Source organism: Diabrotica virgifera, chromosome 6, assembly GCF_917563875.1.
Source record: "Diabrotica virgifera virgifera chromosome 6, PGI_DIABVI_V3a".
Taxonomy (NCBI): Eukaryota; Metazoa; Arthropoda; class Insecta; order Coleoptera; family Chrysomelidae; genus Diabrotica; species Diabrotica virgifera.
In genome coordinates this window covers 138268314-138296155 of record NC_065448.1, presented here as the reverse complement: position 1 = coordinate 138296155, position 27842 = coordinate 138268314, and the positions used below count along the sequence as shown (strand labels likewise).

Sequence of the window (27842 nt, the reverse complement as noted above, 5' to 3'; positions counted from 1 at the left end):
TTTGACACTTTGTTAACGCTCGGAGCGAATACGGAGATGCGTACGTTACGTAGCAACAAAAACTCCCTATAACCAATTAGGGAATCCAACGATCTGTCAAACTATTCCAATATGTCTGGCGCATAGAGGTATATATTGACATAGAGAGAGTATCATTCGGAGCGAAGTGACGACACCATCTTTTTTCTTTGGATTAGTGCTACTTCACTCTTACACATAGTAAAGCTGCGACAGTATGATAAACGTCATTTTTAAGTTAGGAGAAGTACGAAGTTAGCTGATGTCTTTCCTGTTATTTTTATTTAGTCACTGTTTACATTGGACATTGACATTTATTTGTAATTTGTAGATGTTTTTAGAGGAATATTCTGTTTGGTTTTGTTTTTTATTTTTAATTGTGCAGCGAAATTGTGATAGTAAATTAAATATAAAGTTGTTTATAGCCTACAGAACTGAATTATCCCATAGTAATTATCAGTTTGTGTCAATTTGTTTGTGTGTAAAAAAGAAAAAACACCTTTCCTTGTGTTTGAGGGACTTGTAGCAAGGGCTTTCTTGAGAAGCCTGTAAATTGCGGGAATAGGACAGACAGGGATAAAATCCTCACTTTTTACTGTTCCCAAGGCTATACATTTCCCCCATGCAATACATTTAAATGAATTTTATCCAAACAAAGGCAGGAACATTGGATAAAAGCAATAAAGAGAACAGACCACAAATTAAAATATGAGAGTATGTAGTAAACATTTTATAAGTGGTAAGTTTAAAGTAATTCAACTAAGTAATAAGTTTTTAAAATGTCTACAATAAAAATATATATGTACTTACCAATTCGGTTCTAGTTTAGAACAAGGGTTATGTAAAGAAAATCATGCTTGACCATGTAAGATATAGTGTATTACAATATGGTTAAATGCAAAGCTTAATAATGCCTTAATGCATATAGCCTGCCTAAACTGTCCTTTAATCTTCTTCTTCTAATGACACTACAACCATTTGTAAATCTTTGCCTGCTTAACAGCATTCTTCTATTCTGCCCTGTCGCTACTTTCCTGCACCACTGCCTGATATTTATGGTTTTAAGATCCTTCTCTACATCGTCTATCCATCTGTTACAGGGCCTTCCTCTTGTTATATTTCCTTGGGGCTTCCATCTCTGACATCACAGCTCGATTATCTGACATTTTTTCTAAGCGACCAAGAAAGTTTAGTCTTTGAGACTTTACAAATCTAACAATATCTGCGCTCTGCATTAGTTCATTCAGCTTGTGGTTCATTTTAATTATCCATGAACCATCTCTACAATGTGTTGGTCCAAATATGTTCCTTAGTATTTTACGCTCAAATATTCTCAGTTGATTTTCATTAGTGGTTGAGATGGTCCACATTTCACATCCATATGTGACCACTGGTGTAATTACTGTTTTGTAGATTCTAAGCTTATACTCACGATTCAGTAACAGTAACTTACTTTTCATTACGTCTTTGTATGCATAAAAACACTTCTTATTACCGATAAGAATCCGTTGTTATATTCCATTTAGGTATTTTTTTTTTACTTTCATTAATATATAGACCAAACATAGCAACTTCCTGTTTCAGCTCTATAGCTTTTTCGCTTAATACATTTTTGTTGTGGCTTATTATGGCAATTGTCCTTAAATAATGTTAAAATACTCTTGTGATATTTTGTCATATTTGTATGATTTTTTTATGGTATACAATTTAGAGTTTTTATTTATGTATTTGTTGTTTTTAGGAATAAACACCAGCTATTTTAAATGTAGGAAAAGGAGAAACTGCTAGAATCTAATTTTACACAAATGTTTTTGACTATTGAAGATTTGGATAAACAACAGAAGTTACTTTGGGCTATAGCTATGTGCAGATTTATTTCCTTGTGGATTACTATGTTTATTCTTTTTAACTATACTTCCTATATTGTTTGTGAGATTAATATTATTTAATTGATTATATTAATATTTTGTAATAATAATCAATGCTTTGGTTTAACAAATAGACAACTTAGAATAGAAAAATGCTTTATTGTCATGGAAAATTGTACAATTTATACACAAAACTTACAGAGTCATAAAAAACAATAATAAACACAATAAAACAATAATAAACTAAAACAATAACAAAAAAAATGTTAGGATATAAAGAGACTAACGCTCATAATTGTATTGGTTTTTATATCCTCTTTAAATCCTAACATTTACACAATGTGCTCATACCAGCAACAAGTTTTTATACTTGTGTAATATGAGTCCTATTTGAGAGTACCAGTAGTAATGCAATAGGTCTATAATTGCAGGCATTAGATTTTTCACCACCCTTATGAAGAGGAATAATGATGGCTGTCTTTAGGCAGCTCTAGAAATTTACCTTTCTTAAGGGGCTATCCTAGTGTAAAAGTATGAAATTCATATACTTTTTTGGGAATTTCTAAAATAAAAAGTACTGTAACAATTATTTTGAAAATTTTTTGCTCAATTAGAAATCCAATGAAATCAATTAATTTGTGGTCATCTGATTGAATACAACCAATAAAACCAACATTATACTGAAAACAGATCCCATGGGCTGTTTTCACTCAATCATGTAGCTATGGATACCTACATTTCGTTTCATTTCGATTTTGACATTTCAAATATTCAATATTTCAAAATGTCACGATTTGGTTGTAATACTGATGAGAATATTAATGAAATTATTATTAATTTTATATCAGCAAAAAATTTTCTATCCGAATAACCCTCGAACATTGATAAATGCTCAAAAATCTTTTAACAACTTTCTCAAGCTTGTTGCTTACAGGCAACAGACCTCCGCCTACGGCGTCGGTCTGTTTCCAAGCAACAAGCTTTCGAAATCTGTTATAAAATTTTTTCGAACAATTATCAATGTCCTCGGGTTATTACTACTGAACATTTGTTATAAAAAGTACATGTGAAACAATTTTCATAAAAAAATATTGAAAATTAAACGATTTATTCGCCATCTACTAGCACAGTGAAAATAAAAACATAGCTCCACTGCTGCAGTGATTGGGACTAAAAGAGATCCTGAAACATAAAATATCAAAGTTATTATTGAAATATAGGTTATTTTCTATACCATCAAATAGGGATTTTTTTAATCGGATAAAAAATGTCAATTTGGCAGTTTTAGAAACTGAAAATGTTCTAGCTAATTTAAAAAAATTTCAACACTTTGTCATTTTTCCAAAAATCCTAATTGATGGTATAGGAAATAACTTATATTTCAATAATCAATATGTATTTGCAATTTTATAATTCAGGATCTCTATTAGTCCCAATCGCTGCAGCAGTGGAGCCATGTTTTTTATTTTCACTGTGCCAGTAGATAGGGCATAAATCGTTAAATTTTCATTATTTTTTTTTATGAAAATTGTTTTACTTGTACTTCTTTTTATAATAAATAGTCATGCAAATTTTCAAAACAATTGGTACAGTACTTTTTATTTTAGTAATTCCCAAAAAAAGTATGTGAATTTCGTTCTTTTACACTAGGATAGCCCCTTAAAAGAGTCATTAGTGGGATGAGGACTCCCAACACATTTTCTGGGAGATTTGAGACAATTTTTATGGATAGTCCATCAGTACTACAGGAAGATTTGCTTTTGATACTATTGATTGTTTGGATCAGTTCAGATTAATCAACTAGTCTTATAAATAATGAATTTGAGACCTTTCTTGAATTAGGGAGATAGGAAATCGGATCTTAACAAAATTGATCTCTTGTGACAAAATAGTTGATGTTATAATTTTACTCACATTAATAAAGTATTCATGGTCTGGAAGGGAAAATGTTTGAGCTTTGTGAGTTTGATTTCGAAGAAGATTGTTTATTATGGACCAAATTTCTTTTGCAACACTTTTAAAGCTTCTCAGATGATTTTGATAGTTTAATTTTTTAGCTGATTTTTTAAGTTTTAAATCGGTTGCCCTGTACTTAGTGATATATTCAGTAACAGAGACGTTGGTAGTAAATTTCTTGATGTACAGGGTTATTCAATATATTTTGCCCCCCCCCCCCCCATATATATTTTTGACATACAGTAGAACCCTGCAAATCCGAACTAACGGAAAGTGAAAATTTTTTTAAAAATTCAAGACAAAAACTTAAATACATGTTTATTATACAAAGTATAACCAGAAAATTGAACAATATTGGATTCGTAGGACTTTGACATTTAAAATTTCTTAAAAATAAATACGTAGGTACTTTATATGTAGTGCTTATAAAGGTTAAACATAAATTTACTTCGGTTTTCTCATAGCCAGGTTACACGTTTTGCAGGAGAGCTTTGAATTACTGGTTAGGCTGACTTTCGAATAATCCGAACTTTTCAGAATCCGAACAGGCTGTCCCCCCAATTAGTTCGGATTTTCGGGGATCTACTGTATACAACATACTAGTGACGTCATCCATCTGGGCGTGATGACGTAATCAAATATTTGTTTAAATGAGAATAGCCAATTCATGAATCTGACAAACCATGTACAGCTTTTGAGGAAAGTGGATGCCTTTACCAATTTTGTCGTATTCCTCTTGGGGTGACCAATGGAGTATCATATTTTTAGAGAGCCATTGATTCTATCAATAAAAAAGAAAATCTACAAGGGGTTTACGCTTATTTAGATGACGTAACAGTTAGTGGTGAGGATCAAGATAGCTATGATTTGAAGTTTTTAAATGCCGTTAAAAAATATGGGTTAACTTTAAATCAAAATAAATGTCACTACAATCAAAAGCTATAAATATTTTGGGATATACAATATTGCACTTCTATGGACAGTAATTAATGAAAAATAAATTCTCATTGTTGAAACAGATACATGAATGAATTTGCTATTGCTATCATGCTGAGTCAATCTGGAAGACCCGTTACTTTTTTCTCACGTATCCTCACAGATTCTGAACAAAAAAAAATTGATGAATTTTCAAGATTTCCATGCTAAGATACGTCCAGTCAGACAGGGGGACTAGCTTGACTTACCAAGAATTTATTAATTACCTACACTCTAAAGGAATATCTTCAAGTAGAACGACACCATATTGAAGGAAATGGTTAAGTTAAAAGATACAATGGAGTTATATGGAAAGCAGTGAATCTAGCATTGAAAACCAGAAATTTAGACATCACTAAATGGAAAAATGTTCTATATACCAGATGCTCTGCACTCTATATGAAGTTTACTGTCTACAGCAACCAATTGTACACATCATGAACATGTGTTTACTTATCAATGAAGATCAACTAGCAGAAATTCTATTTCTTCATGAAAGATTCAGACAAAGTATTACTAAGAAAATTTGTATGAATGAGTAAGTTTGATCCTTTAGTTGAAAAGGATTATCTTTTAGAAGCCAATGTAGATTATGCCTTAATGCAGTATCCAAACAGAAAGAAAAGTACAGTTGCAACGAAGTACTCAGCTCCTAAAAGTGGCCTAAAATTATTGAATCACAATAGTGATTAAGATGAAAATGAAAGTCCAAATAATACACTAAAGAATTCCACTACCAAATCAATATCAGATGAGACAGAAAATTTACCTGTTTAAGAACCGAATCAAGTCCCTGATGATAATCATGAACCAATATTAGAAAATTCAGATTTTCAATCTAGCCATAAATAAGCTAGAACTAAAAATAAACTAAGATATTTCCAACATTTTGTTCAAAAATAGAAATAGGGCCGGATTAAATTATTTGGGTTATGTTGTCTTGTCACTTGTCATAATAATTAAAGAAAAAAGAAGAATAAAGTAATTCACCTTATTTCACTTGCCGTCCCGTACCCCCACTTAGTTTCATGTTATGTTTCTCGATACATTGTGCTAGAAAGAGATACCGCAAACCAGTCGAAGAGATCTTGTCGTCAGTGGTGGCGGAGTGAGGGCTCACTCTATGTTAATATATACCTCTATGGTCTGGCGATTGGCATGCAATACATTGAAGGCATATGATAGTATAGTGTTATTTTAGTATTTTAAAGTAATTTTCGTATTTTATGTCCATGTAAGTATTGCTAAATACTTCTGTGACATAGTAACAAATATTGCTTACGTCAATAAACTTTAATAAGTAGTTAAAAAGTTTTAACTAAGTAATTTGGAAGATTGAAGAAAGCTAGGTTAACAAATTTTATGTTTTATAAGTTTAATAAAAAATAATATTGAGCATCCCTAAAATAGATTTTAGGTAAAATCATCGGGGTAATATATATTTTATTATTTTAGGTACTTAGTAATACCACATTGTATCTTAAATTTGAAATTTTAATTTAAATAAAGTATCCAATAAAATCGCTTGTGTGCAGTGTTGCCAGAGAAATTTTTGTAAATGCACCGGAATGACTGGAATAGTGACACAAAGTACTAAACCAACACATTTTGTACAAAAACTTAAAAAAACGTCGTTTAATATTATTTGAAGCAAATTTCTTATGTCACAAAATTTTAGGTTTTTACTTTAGGAGACTTTAGTATCAAAAGTTTGGTTGTTAATTGTATCAAATTGGTACAATTTTAACAACTCTGGCAACGCTGAATTGCCTGCCATACGTCCTGTCATTAAAAATCACGTGGTTTGGATTGCCTAATAGGGAGTTTTTGTTGCTACGTAACGTACGCATCTCCGTATACGTAAAGCAACTAACGTGTCGTAGAGGATGAATGTTAAAATAGGTAGTTTTTGTAACTCCCTTAACGTAACGTAAAGCAAATCGTAAAGTCATTTTTAAATTCCGTTGACATTAAAAAAATAAAACAATGTTCACACAATATACAATTAATATACAAATGTAAAAAAAGATAAATGAATGATGAAATTGTATGGTTTTAATTGGTTCTATTTAAATATAAATATATTATTTTTCCTTAGGTTAAATTTTTTTTATTTTTGTTTATACCTACTTTTTAGTTGTAAATTATTGTACCTACATCAGAATTCCAGTATAATGTAAATAGTTTGGTAATATTTATTTGAAAATTTTACTGAAACTAGGTCATTTGTTTATCTAGTTATTAATTGTGGTGATCACTGTATTTCTTAAATTAATACAAGATCTGTTTGTTTTGCTTTATTAATAGACAACTTAAAAACAATAAAATTTTAAATATATTATGAAGTTCCAATTTCCAATTACAAACAGAATAATTTTACTCAAATAGACTAAACCAATATAACCTTAAAATGTTGATAATCGCTGATGAAATGTTCATTTGGTAGGTAATCGGGCAAGATCCTCGTGTGCATTCGGTGACTTTCGTCTCGATAGGGATGCGTTCTCACGTACGTATCAGAACGTTACTTTAGGTAATACGCATCGAGATAGGGGAGTTCAACCATTAATGCGCAAGCGTACATGTCAAAAAGATGCGTTACGTTTACGTATTTGTGTGCACAAAAACTCCCTAATGATACAAACCAAAGACGTATGACGTAGATATAATAATATTATGTGACACATGACAGAAGCTCGAAACAAATGACAATCGATGAAAAGCCCTATAGGGCTTTTCATTCACAGTCATTTGTTTCGAGCTTCTGTCATATGTCACAAAATATAAATATATCTACGTCATACGTTATTGGTATATACAATGATACAAACCAAAGACGTATGGCGTAGATATATTAATATTATGTGACACATGACAGAAGCTCGAAACAAATGACAATCGATGAAAAGCCCTATAATAGGGGACGCTTTGACAGATGATCAGCTGATCACGCACGTAGGAAAACAAAAACAAAACACAACTAAAGAGAAAGAGTCGCATAAAAGAGTAAGAGCATGATATAATGAAACCTAAATTTATTGTATCATGGAGTAAAAGTAGCTTATTTTCTAATAATTTACCAATTTACAATTTTATTTTGTATTCCTGATTCCTGTTATTTTCTGCAAACGTGCTAACTCAGTATCAATATGGATTGGGTTTATATTTAAAATATATTAATTGCTTTTTGAGTGTAAAATTCTTGAAATATAAAACCTGCATTCGAAATGGAAGTAAAACAAAAATTTAGTGAGGACCCCTTTAAAGTAGAACTATGTTCTAATAAGGTAGATGATGCACTCATAGATGTCTTCAAAAAGGAAATTAAAGAGGAACCTGATGTAGCAAGTATACATGATATAATTGATTATTTAGACTTAAAAGAATTTCCCATAAAGACTGAATTAGAAGATGAAAATCAACTTACACAATTTGAAGAAAAACAAAATAATAAAGAGGGTAAGAAAATATCAATTATAGATCTTTATACATTCGTTAACCTAATGGTAAACTATTGCAAAATCCTAATTTTAAAGAACTACCTACTTAATTGGATTGACATGAAATTTGGTGTACACATAGCCAACATGTCAAAGAAAAAAAGTGGTATTGTGCCGATGTCTTTTACCCTGAGGGTGAATTTCACGCTTTCTCGGGGCTGAAAAAATATACATTAAAAATAAGTCCGGAAATAGATAAACTGGCTAATTTTAACCTTTAACTACACGCGCTGGCGTACTTAGTACGCCAGATATAAGAATTCTACTGCCATTATATTTAAAAATTTAATTTTTGACCTTGTTTTCTCTCTAACCTATCACTGAAATGTGCTTTAAATTTGGTTTTAGTTTCGTTATAATCGGCGTTCTGGGAAGATCGTAATTTACAGTTTATTATTTGTTGTTTCTGGTGGTGGATAATATACGCCACGATTATATTAATATAAGTAGTAATATAAGTACGTATTTCAATTGTTTTTTAGTCATTATGGCACAAAATATATTTTTCTTTATGAACAATACTTTTTCTCCTGTAAAAAATCACATTGCAAAAAATTTTTTATTAGTAATTTTATTTATCATGGAATCCAGTTATTCCATGATTCCAGTTATAAATCCCAATTGGCTTACTGAGAATAAACTCCCAAGTATTCACTGATGCCGAATAAGGTTTACAACAAACAACTAAGTGTATTTTGTCAAAATAAAATAAACAAATCCGCTGTTATTAAGTGTATTTTTTTGTGGCGTATAAAGTACGCCACGCGTGTAGTTATGTTATAACTTGATGCGCGGGTAGTTAAAGGTTAAGCAACTTTTGTTCTAAAAAGTTTTTTCACCAAGTCAATACTTTTTGAGTTATTTAAAAAAAACATTCTTAGCAAAAATGTAGCTTATAAAAAAGTGAAAAAAATGGTGGATATAAGAAAAGTCAAACAAGGAATGCAAGTAATTTTCCCCTTGTTGCCATATTCTCAATTTGAAACAGTGGCAGATCCAGGGGGAGGGGCGATCGGACTCCTCCTCTCATACCAAGTTATATATAAAAATTATAAAAACATTCATTTATTTTTCATAGAAATTTAGCCAATTGGCCCCCTTCTTGACGATGCTGGATCTGCCACTGATTTGAAAAAAAAATGTGATATCAACAACAGACACAAAACATCAGCTCCAAAAATTTCCTTGAATTTCATAGTCTAAAGTGAGTCTTTTATTTTGAAAATAATATCATTTTGTGGACAAAGTTGTGAGTTATACAGTGGTTGGATCCATTTTTATCCTATTGTTGGGGAACATGTGCAACTTGCAATATATCGCTAAACATAAAATAATAAAAATTTAAACCTACAAAAACCAGTTCTGATACAGTAATTTGAAGATAGGCCAGTTAATGAGTTTAGCTTGTATATAGATTTAATGTAAACAAGCAGAACCTTTACTCATTATGGACCACATATTAATTTGATTTTGCTACATTAGTGAACTTAATATTTCCCTTATAAAAGGTATATAGTTAGGGTTACCATACGTCCGGACAGTCCGGATTTGAAAGACATGTCCGGATTGGCGTCCGGATACAAGAAATGTCCGAATTTTATCTTTACTAAAAAAAAAATGGAAAACACTTGGCTCAACGGTGGGAAATTTCGTTCTGCGCAGCACCTAGTTAAGTTAGTCGCACTGCTTGTCATGTTAAAACATAGGTGTATATGTATTTTAAACTGGCAGAGATTTTTGATGTGAGTTGCACATTGTAGCGAAACAGCTGTACTTTTAATTGCGCCATATGCATTTCGCATATATGTAAAATGTAGAGGTAGCAACACAGTCAAATTCACATTTTACATTTTCTACAACCCCTTGGACTACCCTTGTCCGGATTTGGCCTTAATAAATTATGGTAACCCTATACAGGGTGTCCCAGACTAATTTAGCCACGCTATATTTCTTAAACGAATAGAGATTTTCGAATGGGACAAAAAGTGATATATTCTACTTGTAATACACTTTAATATGGCGTACAAATAAATCATCCCCTAAATATTCATCCCTTAGTTACAACCCCTAACTTTAATTTTTTTAATAGCACCCTGTATATTTTTTTATAGTCTTGGATGTAGCCTTATATCGTATATTCAACACATTTTTTGAAAATAAAATCGGTTCGTAAGTAACCAAGAAACTATCAGTTTATTTTTGTTATTTGTGTGTCCCAGACTAATTTATCCAGCCTATATTTCTTAGACGAATAGAGATTTTTGAATGGGACAAAAATTGATCTATTCCATTAGTAATACACTTTCATATGGCGTAGAAAAAATTCATCCCTAACTTACAGGGTGCTATTAAAAAAAAATAAAGTTAGGAGTTGTAACTAAGGGATGAATATTTAGGGAATAATGTTTTTCTACGCCATATTAAAGTGTATTACAAATGTAATAGATCAGTTTTTGTTCCATTCGAAAATCTCTATACGTTTAAGAAATATAGCCTGGATAAATTAGTCTGGGACACATAATAATTAACAAAACTAAACTGAAATTTTCTTGGTTATTTACGAACCGATTTTATTTAAAAAAAATGTGTTGAATAGAAGATAGAAGACCACATCCAAAACTATAAAAAAATATACAGGGTGCTATTAAAAAGATTAAAGTTAGGGGTTGTAACTAAGGGATAAATATTTAGGGGATGATTTTTTTCTACGTCATATTAAAGTGTACTACAAGTAGAATAGACCACTTTTTGTCTCATTCGAAAATCTCTATTTGTTTAAGAGATATAAGTAGTGTGGCTAAATTAGTCTGGGACACCCTGTATATAGTAGTTCCATTTTATCTTTTCCCATGTGGCACAATTCATTTTCAAACAAATTAAATCAAAACATAAAGTGATGTCTATTAAGCCAGATCATCCATTTCATAAGTCCATATTTGGAATAGTTTCATATTTTTTTGCTAATTTTTTGCTAATTTATTACCACAAAAACAAATTTTTTGCTCCACCCCTAATCGAGAAACAATGGTTGATGTAGCTTAATATTATGTCACATCATCGATAGCCATATCTCGCGAACCTAAAGAGCTAGAAAATCGTACGACGCGGCATATTTTTTTGCTAATTTATTGCTGTCGATCTGCATATGCAACATACCCCAAAACCACCCCTGCTACCCTTACAGCTAAACAACACCCCCAAAAAACAACGAAAAATCTTGAAAAATGATTTTTGTGATATAGTTGACGGTTGATATTTAATTGCTAATTTTTTGCTGTCATTAGCCCTAAAAAACAAATTTTTTGCTCCACCCCTAACCGAGAAACAATGGTTGATGTAGCTTAATATTATGTCACATCATCGATAGCCATATCTCGCGAACCTAAAGAGCTAGAAAGTCGTATGACGCGGCATATTTTTTTGCTAATTTATTGTTGTCGATCTGCATATGCAACATACCCCAAAACCACCCCTGCTTCCCTTACAGCTAAACAACACCCCCAAAAAACAACGAAAAATCCTAAAAAATGATTCTCATGATATGGTTGACAGTTGATGTTCAATAACAAATTTTTTTCTATGATAAGTTCTATCGATCCAAAGCTTATTTTAAATGTTTTTTAATGATACTTATGCACGTATTATAAAAATTGAGTTATCCATCGCATTTTTTCGGTATGTCAAAAAAAAAGTGTTTCATTTTTTGTTTATTACATTTTCTGTTATATTGAAAACTGCTTGATGGATTTTAATGATCCTCATCTCTTTTTATTTTGTTAAACGTGCAAAAATATGAATTTTTCATTTTACCATATCAATGTATATCGAACCATATCTCCGAGATTTATCAATCGATTTTTGACTATTATTAAATATAAGTCACTTCGATACCACTCCGGCTACACTCATAAAAAAAGTAGTTACCGATCTTAGAAAAAGCGTTCTTGAACGAAGAAAGGCTGTTTTCTAGAGCCAAGAGTAAAATAAATTACAACCCAGAATTTTTTTTCAATACATTCTTATGAAGAATAAGTTCTTGGCTATAGTTTATTTTACTCTTTGCTGTAGAAAACAGTCTTTCTTCGTTCAAGAACGCTTTTTCTAAGATCGGATAGCTATACTTTTTTTTATAAGTGTATGAAAACTCTTTCATTGTCCCCCGGACTAAAATGAATCAGCTATCAAATAATTATTTATTTTTCTTGAAAGTGATTCTTAGAAGTTTCTTTAATAACTGCATCAAATGCCGCGCCGCTATTTTATGTTTACAATGCTTAACGATGTATAAGTATATCCATGTATTATACTAATGTACATAATGTTTATTTATGTGTAATTCAATCCCATAATTAGTCTAAAAGTGTTTTACCTAAAGTTTTTATAATGTCAGTTAAAATATTTCACTCCGACGCGATTTATAAGGGCAGTTCAATATCTCATTTACCGGTAATCAATTTAAATTATAAATAACACGCCTCAATGTTTCAAACCTATTTAAACAACCCTCGTACTTCGTAGAAGAGATATGGAAGAAACAGACAATTAACGTACATCCCATCAAATATTTATTGGACAGTGATGTTATTTAAAATCATCAATAATTTACATGCTGCTTGGAAATTTGTTATCGCTCGGACTGTCGATGGGTGTGTATTACATGTCATGTAGAGATAAGAAACGCTGTTTAAGAAATCTTGAGTCATACCAGTTAGGGTGGTTCGAAAAAACTGTTTTTCTTATTTCAGATCGCTATAGTGCGCAAAAGTTGCAATTGGTATAGACTTGAAAAAAGCACTAATTATTATTTTTTTATTAATTTGTCTTCCGGTCGCGCAATGCCATCGAAATTAGCAAAAATTGTGAAAAACCTTAATTTTTCATATTTTTTTAAACAGCCTAGATGGTTTTTATTGCTTTCCTATACCATGAATTAACTACTAAAAGTATGTAAAATCAATATACATGCACTTTAGGGTGGCCCTTAAAAATGAAATTTAACGATTTTTACCTCTCACCCCCTAAAATTGTTCCAATTATGGAGAAACGTAAAAATATAAATTTTTATTGAAATCTGAAAATATTTAAAGGTGGCCCCGGGCCTCTGAGACCCCATGCAATTGAAATTAGTCGTGCACTACGAATCTCTGCTAATAATGTAAAAGATATTAATAATTAATCGCTTATCAGTTACAATTATGCACAGGAATAAAGAATATTAAAATTGGTGAACAATGATGATGCTAAAGTTGGTGCGGTTGTGACTTCTGAAGGTGAAACCTTAATGACCAAAATAATGACTTCTGAACTTTTGTCTTCCCTCAATAGAACCCAGGTATCGTACAAGACAGCCACATTTATTATTAGTGATGTAGTATCCAGTCTTGGTCATGATGCAAGCTCGTTAGTCATCAATCGCAACTATATTCAGCGCGAGAGAGAGATAACTCGATTCAAGATTGCAACAAAATTAAAAAAAAAGACTTTTTAATTTCTGGACCTGATATTGTTCATTTGGACGGTAAGCTAATGGAGGACTTAACTTCCAAGAAACATGTAGATCGCCTTTCTGTTGTTGTGTCAAATGTCAATCGTGGATATGAACAGCTGCTAGGTGTTCCAAAATTACACTATGGAACGGGAATTGCCAAGCAAATGCCATTTTGGAATGTTTGTAGAAATGGGGTATTGTTCATGAAGTCACAGCTCTATGTTTTGATACTACTGCATGCGACTCAGGGCCGAAGTCTGGAATATGTACCATTCTTCACCATAACTCCAGAAAGGACTTACTTTTTTTAGCCTGCCGCCACCACATTTCGGAACTTATAGTTGGATCTGTGTTTGATGAGGTAATGAGTAGTAAATCATCTAGCCTCCAAATAAGTATTTTCGAAAGATTCAAGACAGCTGGGCAATTATAGACAAAAGTACTTTTGAACTGGCTTCCAAAGAAAAGGGTTCGTTTCTATTATCCTGGAGCCATGCAGAGGCGAGATGGATATGGATGTCTAAAGCTATCTATGCTATAAATATGTGCTCTTCGCAGTCAGCGCATACTTGAGGGACTAGATACAAGCAACATTAACTATTGAAGCGCCATTCAAACAGCTCCTTAATTACCCGCACCAAAGAAGTGCCATCGTAACGAGCCAAAAACTTCAAAAACACTTATGGTATCTATCTGAACATCTCTTTCCGATGAGTCTTTTTAATTCCAGGATACTTCCAGAATCCAAAAGATTAACGGTTGCAGCTATGGAGAATCAAGCTGCTAAACACCCTCTAAAACGTCCTACTGATATGAAATCTTGTGCATTTTTGGAGAGCAAAGGTCTGGAGAAATTTTTACTGTAAACTCCAAACAATTCTTCAACATGCTTGGACTTCTTGATGACTTTTTAAAAAGAGATCCGGTTCAATGGAAAGATGATGAAAGTTTCAAGGCAGCTTAAAAGATGGTGAAGAATTTCGTGACGAAAAATGATAGGACATAAAGAAGAGTTGCACTAATTGAAGATCTTAACAAAAACTCACTAATAAGGAAGAACAGTTACAATACCTCTTGCAAGTAGTCGCGGATAATCGACAAAAATTTTCCGGGCTCTATAAAAAGCGAAATCTTGAAAACAAAACAACACAAAAAGTAAACTGTAGTGAATCTTTCTTATAGGTGTTAAAGATCATAGAAATTATTTATTTTTATTAATAAATTATTAAAATTATTTTATATATCACAATATTTTATAATAGCAATATACTAGCATGAATAACGAATATACGAAACTTCAAGACCCGGGGCCACCTCTAAATATTCACCGATTTTCATGAAATTTCGCACGTTTAAGTTTGATATATAATGGAACACTTTTGGGGGGTGAGAGGGTGAAATTTCAAAAATTAAATTTTCTCACATATGTTAAGGGCCACCCTAATGCACTTATTATACATTTGTTTCATATCTTCCGGTCGCGCAACATAATACAAAATGAGTAAAATTAGTAGTTTTTGCAAAATTTCAAAGTTTGATTGTTTGGTACAATTTAATCATACGACTTTTAGAGATGCTATAGTTTAATTCAATTACAATAATATATTTAAAATCCAAGCATATAAGATACATTTTGATATTCAAGTGGAATTCGGTCGCACAGCTTCGTCAAAAACAGCAGACTACTGAGAGGCGAGGCGAAAGTGACGAATGCCAGCGAAGCTCGCGCAGCCACAAATAGAGATACATGTGGGAAGACCTCTACAATGGAGTATTTGTCTTCTCCATTACAACGAACTGCTATTCCGCCACCTTTTCCAACACTTAGATGGAAATTCAACAGGCACTATAGGATATCCGGACCGATTTCAAAGGCCCTACCTGATTGTGAAAGACTACCAGTTGTTGTTGATTTTAATCGTTGGCATCGCTGAGCGATGCAATAATGTGGTTCTAATATAGCCGTCTCTGGAACTGTGTCCACACACTTTACTTGAAGCTTCGATCACTAGCTTAACGCATCTTTCAACTGCCTGTGTATGGCATGGCAAAATAAATATATATCTATACTCATAACAAGCTTGAAGTCATTGCTCACATACTGTTTTATCTCTTCATTAGTCAATGTTCTTAGCAGTAGAGGGGAGTCAGTGTACTGGTGTTCCATTTGATAATTTCGTAATACTATTTAGATTCAAAGTTTAAGTTTGGTGGTTTAAAGATTCTGATAAAGTCACTTTCAGATATTGCTTGATTTTCCTTCATGATACGCCTAAAGCCCAGCTCTCGGACACGGTTTCTGTCATCAGTTACCATAGAAAAAAGAAAATTTTCGGGATGGGCAAAGTAAGCATTCCGTTGTAAAACGGGATCAACAACTTGAAGCAGCTCTTCTGGTAAGTACCTTGAAGATTCAATGATTTTGTAATCATGTCTAAGCCCATCTGTGAATTTGTGGTTTATTTTTGTGGCAAACCACATAGGCATATTATAACATTTGAGAATGAATGTGACAATCTCTCTCAGATTTTCAGAAGGGTTGGACACACTGATGTAGAAACGCAAAACTCGGTTTGCAGTAGTAAGCCACCTTGAATGTGACGTTGGGCTAGGATCACGTTACCTACCCACTACAAAGTCTTCTGAACAATGTGCTGACTTGATGACTTCTGATCTCTCTTGCTTGCTAAGAATATGCTTGTCAACTTTTGGAATTTCACAATCAATAGGATTAAAACCAATAAGTGGTAGTCTTTCACAATCAGGTAGTCTTTTCCAATTGGTCCGGAATGTCTTATTGGGCCTGTTGTATTTTCATCTAAGTGTTGGAAAAGGTAGTGGAATGGCAGTTCATTGTAATGGAGAAGACAAATACTCCATTGTAGAGGTATTCCCACATGTATCTTTACTTGTGGCTGCGCGCGCTTCGCTGGCATTCGTCACTTTCGCCTCGCCTCTCGGTAGTCTGCTGTTTTTGACGAAGCTGCGCGACCGAATATCAATTGAATATCAAAATTTATCTGATATGCTTGGATTTTAAATATATTATTGTAATTGAATAATTAAACTATACTATCTCTAAAAGTCGTATGATTAAATTGTACCAAACAGTCAAACTTCGAAATTTTGCAAAAACTACTAATTTTACTCATTTTGTATGATGTTGCGCGACCGGAAGATATAAAATAAATGTATAATAAGTGCATTTATATTGATTTTTTATACTTTTAGTAGTTAATTCATGGTATAGGAACGCAATTAAAACCATCTGGCCTGTTAAATTGAAAAATTAATGTTTTTCACAATTTTTACTAACTTCGATGGCATTGCGCGACCGGAAGACAAATTAATAAAAAAATAATAATTAGTGCTTTTTTCAAGTCTATACCAATGGCAACTTTTGCGCACTATAGCGATCTGAAATAAGAAAAAAAGTTTTTTTCGAACCACCCTAATACCAGTGCTGTTACAGCTAAATATTTGCGCTGATTGACTTCGTATATTCAATCAACGATATTTGTTTAGTATTTTACAATATAAATATGGCCTGCAATATGGCCTCTTGGCGACCATTTGAAAATGAGGAAAATATTAACCCAGAATCGAGTTGTGTTGAAAGCAGTTTAGAGTTTAAAAACAAAGACCTACATGTGCAGTGTCAACGTTGATTTCAACATATACGAGTGCTTAAAAAAAGAAAATGATCAAAACTCCGATAGAACTATTCTAAATAAAATAAGTGAACTTACCAAACTATCAGCATCGACAATTTATCGTATAAGGGAAGGAAACGTTATAAATCACGGTTTAAAACGAATACGAACGAATCAAAAATTTTTCAAACAAATGAGCGGTCATGTCTTCATGATAATCGGCAGATGATTCGTTGATGTTTTTGGCAGACAGTAACAATGCATTTCGTACAAATCCCTGTTCACTACCTGCATGCAAGATTATTATACGTTTCCCCCTTGAACATGGTGTATTTAAACTGCAGCTCTGAGAGTTATCTACCCAACCATACTTATAGGGGAGTGCATTTAGATTTTCACTTCGGAAAAAATCAAACAAGATAGAACTTTTTGTAATTTCAATAAGAAATGTTTAATAAACAACATATCAAAAAGTTCTACTCGAGAAGTGGGTGCTTCATTTTTTATTAAACAAATGAACAGCGAAGTTAGATGTTTTTTTAAATAACTCCGAAAATATAATATTTAGAAAAAAACTGACTTGACCATTGAAAAATTCAGAAAATTTTACAAAAAAACCTTTTATAAAGATTTTTCTAAAATTAAATCTCTAGCTTCTGTAATTTTTTATTTATAACGCTAAAGTCACCCTTCTCACACACATTGGCGCACTGTAAACTAGCGTTGGAAGAAGTGCACGGTTGAGTTTTTTAAATGTAATTCTTTAACTAATGGATAAAAAGAAATTTTACAAATTGGACATGAAAGAAGATGAAATAAGCTATCTTATGGTTGTAATAAAAAGAAATAAAATGTATGGACATAAGTACGGTGTGGGCGGAAAGTAAGCCTTACATGAATTTTGTTTAAAAATGATTTAAAAATGTGTAACTAATACAATTTTACTCAAAAAACTCTCAAATTTGCACAATTTAACTCTCAATCATCTTACTAAACGATGTTTTTTTCAAAAAAAAATCTCAAAAATTTAATTCAAATAATACGATGTCTCAAAAAATGTAATTTTTGAAAACTTCGTAGTTTTACAGAATTCCCACCATTTTAAGACGTTATTACTCAAGTTTGAATAAATCTAATACAATTTTTTTGCTATTTTTTATAGCTTGGGATGTAATCTTTAAAAAACACTGAATTATTTTAGTTTAAAAATAAAATAAACAATTTATTTTTAAGAAAACTAAGAAAGATAACAAAAATGTAATACAAAAACCGAAAATTACCAGCTGAAAAAATGTATATACAGAGTGATCAAAACTTTTTTCTGTAAAACTTACCTAAAATACATTTAACAATAAGCTTCAACAATAATAAATGTTCAACAAAAAAATTTTTTTTAGCTCATACAGTATGCCTGCGTAACTTGGAACCTATTGATAACTTTTTAAATATCAGTTTTACGAAAAAAAGTTATTCTTTATAAAATATTCTGCATCGTATATAACATAAGATGTTAATTTTGTACTAGGTATGTCAAAAAATATGAATTTCACTCAAGAGTAAAGTACCTTTATATTTCACAATATCGAAAATTTTTATAAAGAAAAGTTGTTTGGAATTAAAAACTATGTTCCAATATGTAATTATATCCTTCTAATCGAAAATTTGTTTTTTTTTTAATATTCTTTCTAATACATTTTAATTTTTAATATTATTGTGAAAATTTTTATTTATCTTTTTTTTAAAAATGAAATTCCATATTTGTTTGATTGGATTCTACTTGTTTTTCATTTAAATATCCTCCATTTTGGATCCGGCATTTTGAAATTTAAATTTTTAATCTTTAATTCAGATTCAACAACTTGTTAAAAATAAAGACAATAAATGTTTTAGAAAAATGTTCTTTTTATGTTCTTTTTAGAAAATCCGCATTTTAGATCCGCCATTTTATATTTTATAATGGTAACATTTAAGTTAGGTTTATCAAAGCACTCAAAAATAAATATATGTAGAAATAAATACATTTTGTAAAGAAATTATGATTTTACAACTATTTTTTAAGTTATTCGCCATTTTGGATCTGCCATTTTATAATTTAAATTATCAAAATTTGATTCAGGTTCAGCAACCTCTCAAAAATATCCACATATATGCAAACAAACACGTTTTATAAAAAAATTCGGATTTTACAACTACTTTTTAAGGATTTTTAGGAAAAAATCCGCCATTTTGAATCCGTCATTTTGAATTTGTAAATTGTAATGTCCGATTCGGGTTCAGCATAATCAAAACTACAATAAAAACATTTTTTATTAAAATAAAATGTTGAATTCACCCATATTCTTAACATTATTTATACAAAACAATTGTTATTGTTTAAACAATTAATAAACAATTAGCGGCGAAATTTGTAAGTAGAACTTTTTACTTTAACATATTTATAAACTAACAAAAAAAGTTTTAGAAAAATATAACCTTGTTTGATTTTTTCCGAAACATTGTATCTTTTCGTTCTAATTGCACTCCCCTATTAACGACGTCATGTGTGTCAAACCAGGTCTCGTCTAGATATATTATTAATCTGTTAGACTGTCGATATTCTTTGATTTTGCGTAAATATTCGCTGCCACTCCATTATTACCATTCTGTCATTTATTTTCTTATATCTAAACCCACAGTCTATCAAAATGTTTCGCAATGTTGCTAAACATTTGTAAGCATAACTAGGATATTCTATTAGTGCATATTGGATCATATGTAATGTAGGCACCTTGTTTTCCTTGTAGAAATTATACACAGTCTTTCGAATATTTTTATCGACATCGTCTATTTTTCTGAATTTTTGATTCGTTCGTATTCGTTTTAAACTGTGATTTATAACGTTTCCTTCCCTTATACGATAAATTGTCGATGCTGATAGTTTGGTAAGTTCACTTATTTTATTTAGAATAGTTCTATCGGAGTTTTGATCATTTTCTTTTTTTAAGCACTCGTATATGTTGAAAACAACGTTGACACTGCACATGTAGGTCTTTGTTTTTAAACTCTAAACTGCTTTCAACACAACTCGATTCTGGGTTAATATTTTCCTCATTTTCAAATGGTCGCCAAGAGGCCATATGGCAGGCCATATTTATATTGTAAAATACTAAACAAATATCGTTGATTGAATATCCGAAGTCAATCAGCGCAAATATTTAGCTGTAACAGCACTGGTATGACTCAAGACTTCTTAAACAGCGTTTCTTATCTCTACATGACATGTAATACACACCCATCGACAGTCCGAGCGATAACAAATTTCCAAGCAGCATGTAAATTATTGATGATTTTAAATAACATCAATGTCCAATAAATATTTGATGGGATGTACGTTAATTGTCTGTTTCTTCCATATCTCTTCTACGAAGTACGGGGGTTGTTCAAATAGGTTTGAAACATTGAGGCGTGTTATTTATAATTTGAATTGATTACCGGTAAATGAGATATTGAACTGCCCTTATAAATCGCGTCGGAGTGAAATATTTTAACTGACATTATAAAAACTTTAAAACACTTTTAGACTAATTATGGGATTGAATTACACATAAATAAACATTATGTAGGTACATTAGTACATGGATATACTTATTAGTCCAGAAAGCCACTGCGCATCCGCTAGGAAATATATTCTAACTCGGATTTTTTGCACAATCTTACTCAAAAAGGACTCCTTTTAACAAATTTGCATGTTGCCAGGGCCAAAAGGTGGTCAAAAATTTTTTAAACGTTTTTTTTTGTTTTTTTCCTAAAATTATTTTTTTTTGCACGGAAAAAAGTTTTTTAGGTTTTTTGGATCATTCCAGACAGAAAAGTTCTTTAGTGACTTTTCTCTAAAAATGATAGTTTTTGACATATAAGCGATTAAAAATTGAAAAATTGCGAAATCGGCCATTTTTAACCCTCAAAAACTATTTGAAAAACTGAAAATTTTAATGTTGCCAAGTTAGGTAGATATTCTTTAAACATCGATTGATGAAATCCCGAAGAGTTTTTTTCAATACAATATTCAAAACTCCTTTTTTTTTTAATTGCTAATCAAGCGTGCGCGACACTATTTTCCACCGACAGTATGGTGCAAATAAAAGGAATAAATTCGTTATTTCGTAAACCGGCGACTTTAAGGAAAAATCCCGAAACAGGTCGATTTTTATTTTTAAGTTATGATATTGTGGCATATATGGTATACTAGTGACGTCATCCGTCTGGGCGTGATGACGTAATCAATGATTTTTTTAAATGAGAATAGGGGTCGTGTGGTAGCTCATTTAAAAGGTTCTTCAATTCTCTATTCAGTAATGTAAACATTTACATAATTATTTATACAGGGTGTCCTTCTACTTCTTTTTTTGTCAAATAATTTACTTTAATAAAAAATTTTTGGACACCCTGTATAAATAATTATGTAAATGTTTATATTACTGAATAGAGAATTGAAGAACCTTTCAAATGAGCTAGCACACGACCCCTATTCTCGTTTAAAAAAATCATCGATTACGTCATCACGCCCAGACGGATGACGTCACTAGTATACCGTATATGCCACAATATCATAACTTAAAAATAAAAATCGACCTGTTTCGGGATTTTTTCCTAAAGTCGCCGGTTTACGAAATAACGAATTTATTCCTTTCATTTGTACCATACTGTCGGTGGAAAATAGTGTCGCGCACGCTTGATTAGCAATTAAAAAACAAAGGAGTTTTGAATATTGTATTGCAAAAAACTCTTCGGGATTTCATCAATCGATGTTTAAAGAATATCTGCCTACCTTGGCAACATTCAAATTTTCAGTTTTTCACATAGTTTTTGAGGGTTAAAAATGGCCGATTTCGCAATTTTTCAATTTTTAATCGCTTATATGTCAAAAACTATCATTTTTCGAGAAAAGTCACTAAAGACCTTTTCTGTTTGGAATGATTCAAAAAACCTAAAAAAACTTTTTTCCATGCAAAAGAAATAATTTTGGGAAAAAAACAAAAAAAAAAACGTTTAAAAAATTTTTGACCACCTTTTGATCCTTGCAACATGCAAATTTGTTAAAAGGCGTCCTTTTTGAGTAAGACTGTGCAAAAAATCCGAATTAGAATATTTTTCCTAGCGGATGCGCAGTGGCTTTCTGGACTATATACATCGTTAAGCATTGTAAACATAAAATAGCGGCGCGGCATTTGATGCAGTTATTAAAGAAACTTCTAAGAATCACTTTCAAGAAAAATAAATAATTATTTGATAGCTGATTCATTTTAGTCCGGGGGACAATGAAAGAGTTTTCATACACTTATAAAAAAAGTATAGCTATCCGATCTTAAAAAAAGCGTTCTTGAACGAAGAAAGGCTGTTTTCTACAGCAAAGAGTAAAATAAACTATAGCCAAGAACTTATTCTTCATAAGAATGTATTGAAAAAAAATTCTTGGTTGTAATTTATTTTACTCTTGGCTCTAGAAAACAGCCTTTCTTCGTTCAAGAACGCTTTTTCTAAGATCGGTAACTACTTTTTTTATGAGTGTAGCCGGAGTGGTATCGAAGTGACTTATATTTAATAATAGTCAAAAATCGATTGATAAATCTCGGAGATATGGTTCGATATACATTGCTATGGTAAAATGAAAAATTCATATTTTTGCACGTTTAACAAAATAAAAAGAGATGAGGATCATTAAAATCCATCGAGCAGTTTTCGAGATATAACAGAAAATGTAATAAACAAAAAATGAAACACTTTTTTTTTTGACATACCGAAAAAATGCGATGGATAACTCAATTTTTATAATACGTGCATAAGTATCATTAAAAAACATTTAAAATAAGCTTTGGATCGATAGAACTTATCATAGAAAAAAAATTGTTATTGAACATCAACTGTCAACCATATCATGAGAATAATTTTTTAGGATTTTTCGTTGTTTTTTGGGGGTGTTGTTTAGCTGTAAGGGAAGCAGGGGTGGTTTTGGGGTATGTTGCATATGCAGATCGACAGCAATAAATTAGCAAAAAAATATGCCGTGTCGTACGATTTTCTAGCTCTTTAGGTTCGCGAGATATGGCTATCGATGATGTGACATAATATTAAGCTACATCAACCATTGTTTCTCGGTTAGGGGTGGAGCAAAAAATTTGTTTTTTACGGCTAATGACAGCAAAAAATTAGCAATTAAATATCAACCGTCAACTATATCACAAAAATCATTTTTCAAGATTTTTCGTTGTTTTTTGGGTGTGTTGTTTAGCTGTAAGGGAAGCAGGGGTGGTTTTGGGGTATGTTGCATATGCAGATCGACAGCAATAAATTAGCAAAAAAATATGCCGCGTCGTACGATTTTCTAGCTCTTTAGGTTCGCGAGATATGGCTATCGATGATGTGACATAATATTAAGCTACATCAACCATTGTTTCTCGGTTAGGGGTGGAGCAAAAAATTTGTTTTTTACGGCTAATGACAGCAAAAAATTAGCAATTAAATATCAACCGTCAACTATATCACAAAAATCATTTTTCAAGATTTTTCGTTGTTTTTTGGGGGTGTTGTTTAACTGTAAGGGAAGCTGGGGTGGTTTTGGGGTATGTTGCATATGCAGATCGACAGCAATAAATTAGCAAAAAAATATGCCGCGTCGTACGATTTTCTAGCTCTTTAGGTTCGCGAGATATGGCTATCGATGATGTGACATAATATTAAGCTACATCAACCATTGTTTCTCGGTTAGGGGTGGAGCAAAAAATTTGTTTTTGTGGTAATAAATTAGCAAAAAATTAGCAAAAAAATATGAAACTATTCCAAATATGGACTTATGAAATGGATGATCTGGCTTAATAGACATCATAAAGTGAAACGTATGCCAATATGTGTAGTATATAATATACAGTATACAAAATGTATATACACATCAACGTTCGTTTCACTTTATGTTTTGACTTAATTTGTTTGAAAATGAATCGTGACGGATGGGAAAAGTTAGAGTGGACGAACAATATTTATTAAAATTCCCTAAAAAGGGCTTCATCACAAAAGCAGAACTAGTTTCATCTAGTTTCAACTAGCATCATCAGTGCTGACAAGATGCTGACATGCTAAGCCACCTAAATTGAAAATATTGGGTAAACTAGAAGTCAAACAATCAGGAATGCAAGTCATAGATTTAATGACATCATAACCCACCCGCACAAACTTACGACAAACAAATTCAACAAATTTTTCCTCATATATTAGTTTTTCGCTACCGTCAAGTTTGGCAGGACAGCGCTCTTGCCATATAGGGCTTTTCATCGATTGTCATTTGTTTCGAGCTTCTGTCATATGTTGTATGATCTGTGTATAATATTAACATACACGGATTATACGACATATGACAGAAGCTCGAAACAAATGACTGTGAATGAAAAGCCCTATAAAAAACACATATTTATTTACCAAAGCTGCTACAGCCTACACTGTTTCTCTTTGTGTTTAAGAGTGTGAAACAAAGATACTATCTTTACTATAAGTGTCAAACTGATATTGTCAGATAAGGTTATGTAAGATGTTTGCCTGTTTATTTTTTTCTTCTTCTTTTATAGCCTCTGTGAGGCTTTTATAGCCCATTTAGTCAGCAACATTTCTTAAAATTAACGCCTAATTAAAACTACCTACCATACAACAAGACCAATCAAGGATAGGGCAGGGAAAGTGAAGTTGGTGAAAAAATAAACTGTTGTTAAAATATAAACTAAATAAATAAAATACAGTTGAGTCCCTGAATCTTTACCCGTGCGTCATAATTTAAAGCATACGAAATAAGTCAATGATAAGTCAGAAATTGAAATTTACTAAACGCAACAGCAAGTGAAAGTCAGTGACTTGTTGTGTTTAGTAAATTTTAATTTCCGACTTATCATCGATTTATTTCATTTGCTTTAAATGATGACGCACGGGTAAAGATTCAGGGACTCAACTGTATAATTTGAAAACAATAATTTGACATTATATTCAACCTACAATATTATGACAGACGTCAGTTACCATTTACCACCTGACTAAATATAATAATGTTGTCATATAATCGTCACTACTTCTAGCCAATTAAATGCTCCCTGTAATAGGAATTGCATGTCAAAAAAATTTGATTATTCACTATATATTTTTTCAAATTTAGAATATGGCAACAATGGGAAAATTACCTGCATTCCTTTTATTTGACTTCTAATTTAAAATTCCTTTAAACTTAAATAGTCATGGAAACATTGACTTTAAACTTTAAATATTATAATAAACATGGATGTATAAAATATAACATGATAAAGGGCCTGGGTACTGTCTGGCCCTCACTTTATTCGTTCTTCACATTTTGAAAGTTTTGAAAGGGTCCTAGGCAACCCAGTTGCCTGAATTTGTTGAATTTGTTTGCCGTCAAGTTTGTACTGGTGGGTTATGATGTCATTAAATGTACAGGGTGTCCAGAAACTCTACCGACAAACGAATACAGGAGATTCCTCAGGTAATTTTAAGACAATTTAACCCAATTCATCTAGTCCGAAAATGCTTCCTAAAGAAGCTAGAGCTATGTGAAGATGGCGTCTGGTAATTAGTTTTTCTTAAATATCACCAGAACGCTTATATTTAGAAAAACGAAAATTGGTACACATAGTTATCTTCAAGAGATAAATCGATTCCATCCATTGCAAATTTCTAGTACCGGTCACATGCGTCCGTTTTGGGTAGGGGAACAGTTATATTATCGCATAACTTTTTTGTTTTTAATTTTTAAGCATTTTTGAGTCTCGATTATTAAAATGTAAGGTATTATAGTACTAAAAGGTACTCTTAGTTTAAGTCGATAGGATACACCATTTAAATTTTTCGTTTTTTTAATATCAATAAAAAAATTTCAAAAAAAAACTATTTGGAAAAAATAAAACTGGTAATTTTATTTAATTTCTACAGATGAATCGATTTCATTAATTGCGAATTGCTAGTACCGGTCATATGCGTCCGTTTTGGGTAGGTCAACGGTTATTTTATCGCATAACTTTTTGTCTTCAATTTTTAAGAAATGTTGACACTAAATTATTAAATTTTGATGTATTCTAGTGTGTGTCCTATCGACTTAAAGCTAGAGTACCTTTTAGCACTAGAATACCTCACAATTTAATAATCTAGTATCAAAAATGCTTCAAAGTTAAAGACAAAAAAGTTATGCGATAAAATAACCGTTGCCAGACCCAAAACGGACGCCTATGACTGGTACTAGAAATTCACAATGGATCGAATCGATTTAACTACGGAAGATAAATATGTTTACCAATTTTCGTTTTTCTAACTGGAGGAGTTCTGAAGGTATTTAAGAAAAACTAATGCATGGCAAGACGCCATCTTCAAAGAGCTCTAGCTTCCTTAGGAAGCATTTTCGGACTAGGTGAATTTGGTTAAATTGTCTTAAAATTATTTGAGGAATCTCCTGTCTTCGTTTGTCGGTAGAGTTCCTGGACATCCTGTATAACATGCATTCCTAATTATTGTTTGAATTTTTGTTTATATTAGGTAGTTGAAAGACTGTTTATATTAGGTCTCTAGACCTAGTAGAAGCAGAGTTATATAGCTAATGAATAATAGGTTCATATTCATCAAATTCCCAATCGAATATTTTAACCTGAAATGACCAAAAAATGAAACACTTTTTGCAGAAAACTCATTACAACTTTTTTAAACATTTACAACTTTATTTTTGTTTTATAAAAAAATTTCTAGCATCAAAAGTCACACACTACAAATAAAGTTGGTTCCTTTTGTTTTTTTGTGTTTTATGATCTGTAAGTTTCATCCATTCTTTTTTTTTTCAAGACAAAAAATATTAGAGATACCAAAAATCTAAAATGGTAAAAAAGTCGGCTTTGCTTTTCTGAATATTTTATATTTTTTTTGTTTTTCTTTCAAACAAAAATTGGTTAAGATTTGGTGTTTTTAATTTGCATACACTCGTGATTATTGACTCGTTTAAGGGGAAGGGGTATGGTTTGAAATATTTAACTTTTTTTTATTATTTCAAATAAAAGTGCATACTTTCAAGAATACATACTCTCTGAAACTTTCAAAATAATCGGAGTAAAATTACCAGAGATACAGAGTGTTGAATATCCCTACCTTCGACCCGCTTTCCCGCGGCTTCGCGCCAGCACGCTTGAGCGTAGTGAGAAACGTTAAACAACTGTTCGCCTTCTCTTTTGTAGATTACTCCGCAATTCAAAAAACATATTCCAATGTTTATCACTGTACGATTTGGCAGACAAATAAGAAGATGAAGATGCAGTTGTCAAAATTTTTAAAGGCATTTTTCTCAAAACTGCTTTTTCAAATGCGGTGGACGTTGTAA

General features: G+C 31.7%; 1 protein-coding gene and 2 long non-coding RNA genes across 3 annotated transcripts in view; 2 read left to right on the top strand and 1 right to left on the bottom strand.

Annotated features, from left to right (window-relative positions):
* The first annotated feature begins 118 nt into the window (after window positions 1–118).
* Window positions 119–2039, top strand: LOC126886890 (uncharacterized). Its single transcript, XR_007698815.1, has 2 exons — window positions 119–757; window positions 1760–2039. It is a non-coding gene; the product is annotated as an uncharacterized LOC126886890 (long non-coding RNA).
* On the bottom strand, window positions 2026–5942 carry LOC126886892 (uncharacterized). The gene is made up of 2 exons (XR_007698817.1): window positions 5587–5942; window positions 2026–3068 (listed from the first exon to the last, which is right to left on the bottom strand). It is a non-coding gene; the product is annotated as an uncharacterized LOC126886892 (long non-coding RNA).
* A 1809-nt stretch (window positions 5943–7751) lies between these two features.
* The window catches only part of LOC114344062 (zinc finger protein 160-like), a 64631-nt gene continuing 44540 nt past the window's right edge, over window positions 7752–27842 (top strand). Inside the window, exon 1 of the mRNA XM_050654025.1 lies at window positions 7752–8276. Within this exon, the coding sequence (XP_050509982.1) occupies window positions 8045–8276 (232 nt within the window). The 5' untranslated portion in view covers window positions 7752–8044. The remainder of the gene's footprint in view (window positions 8277–27842) is intronic.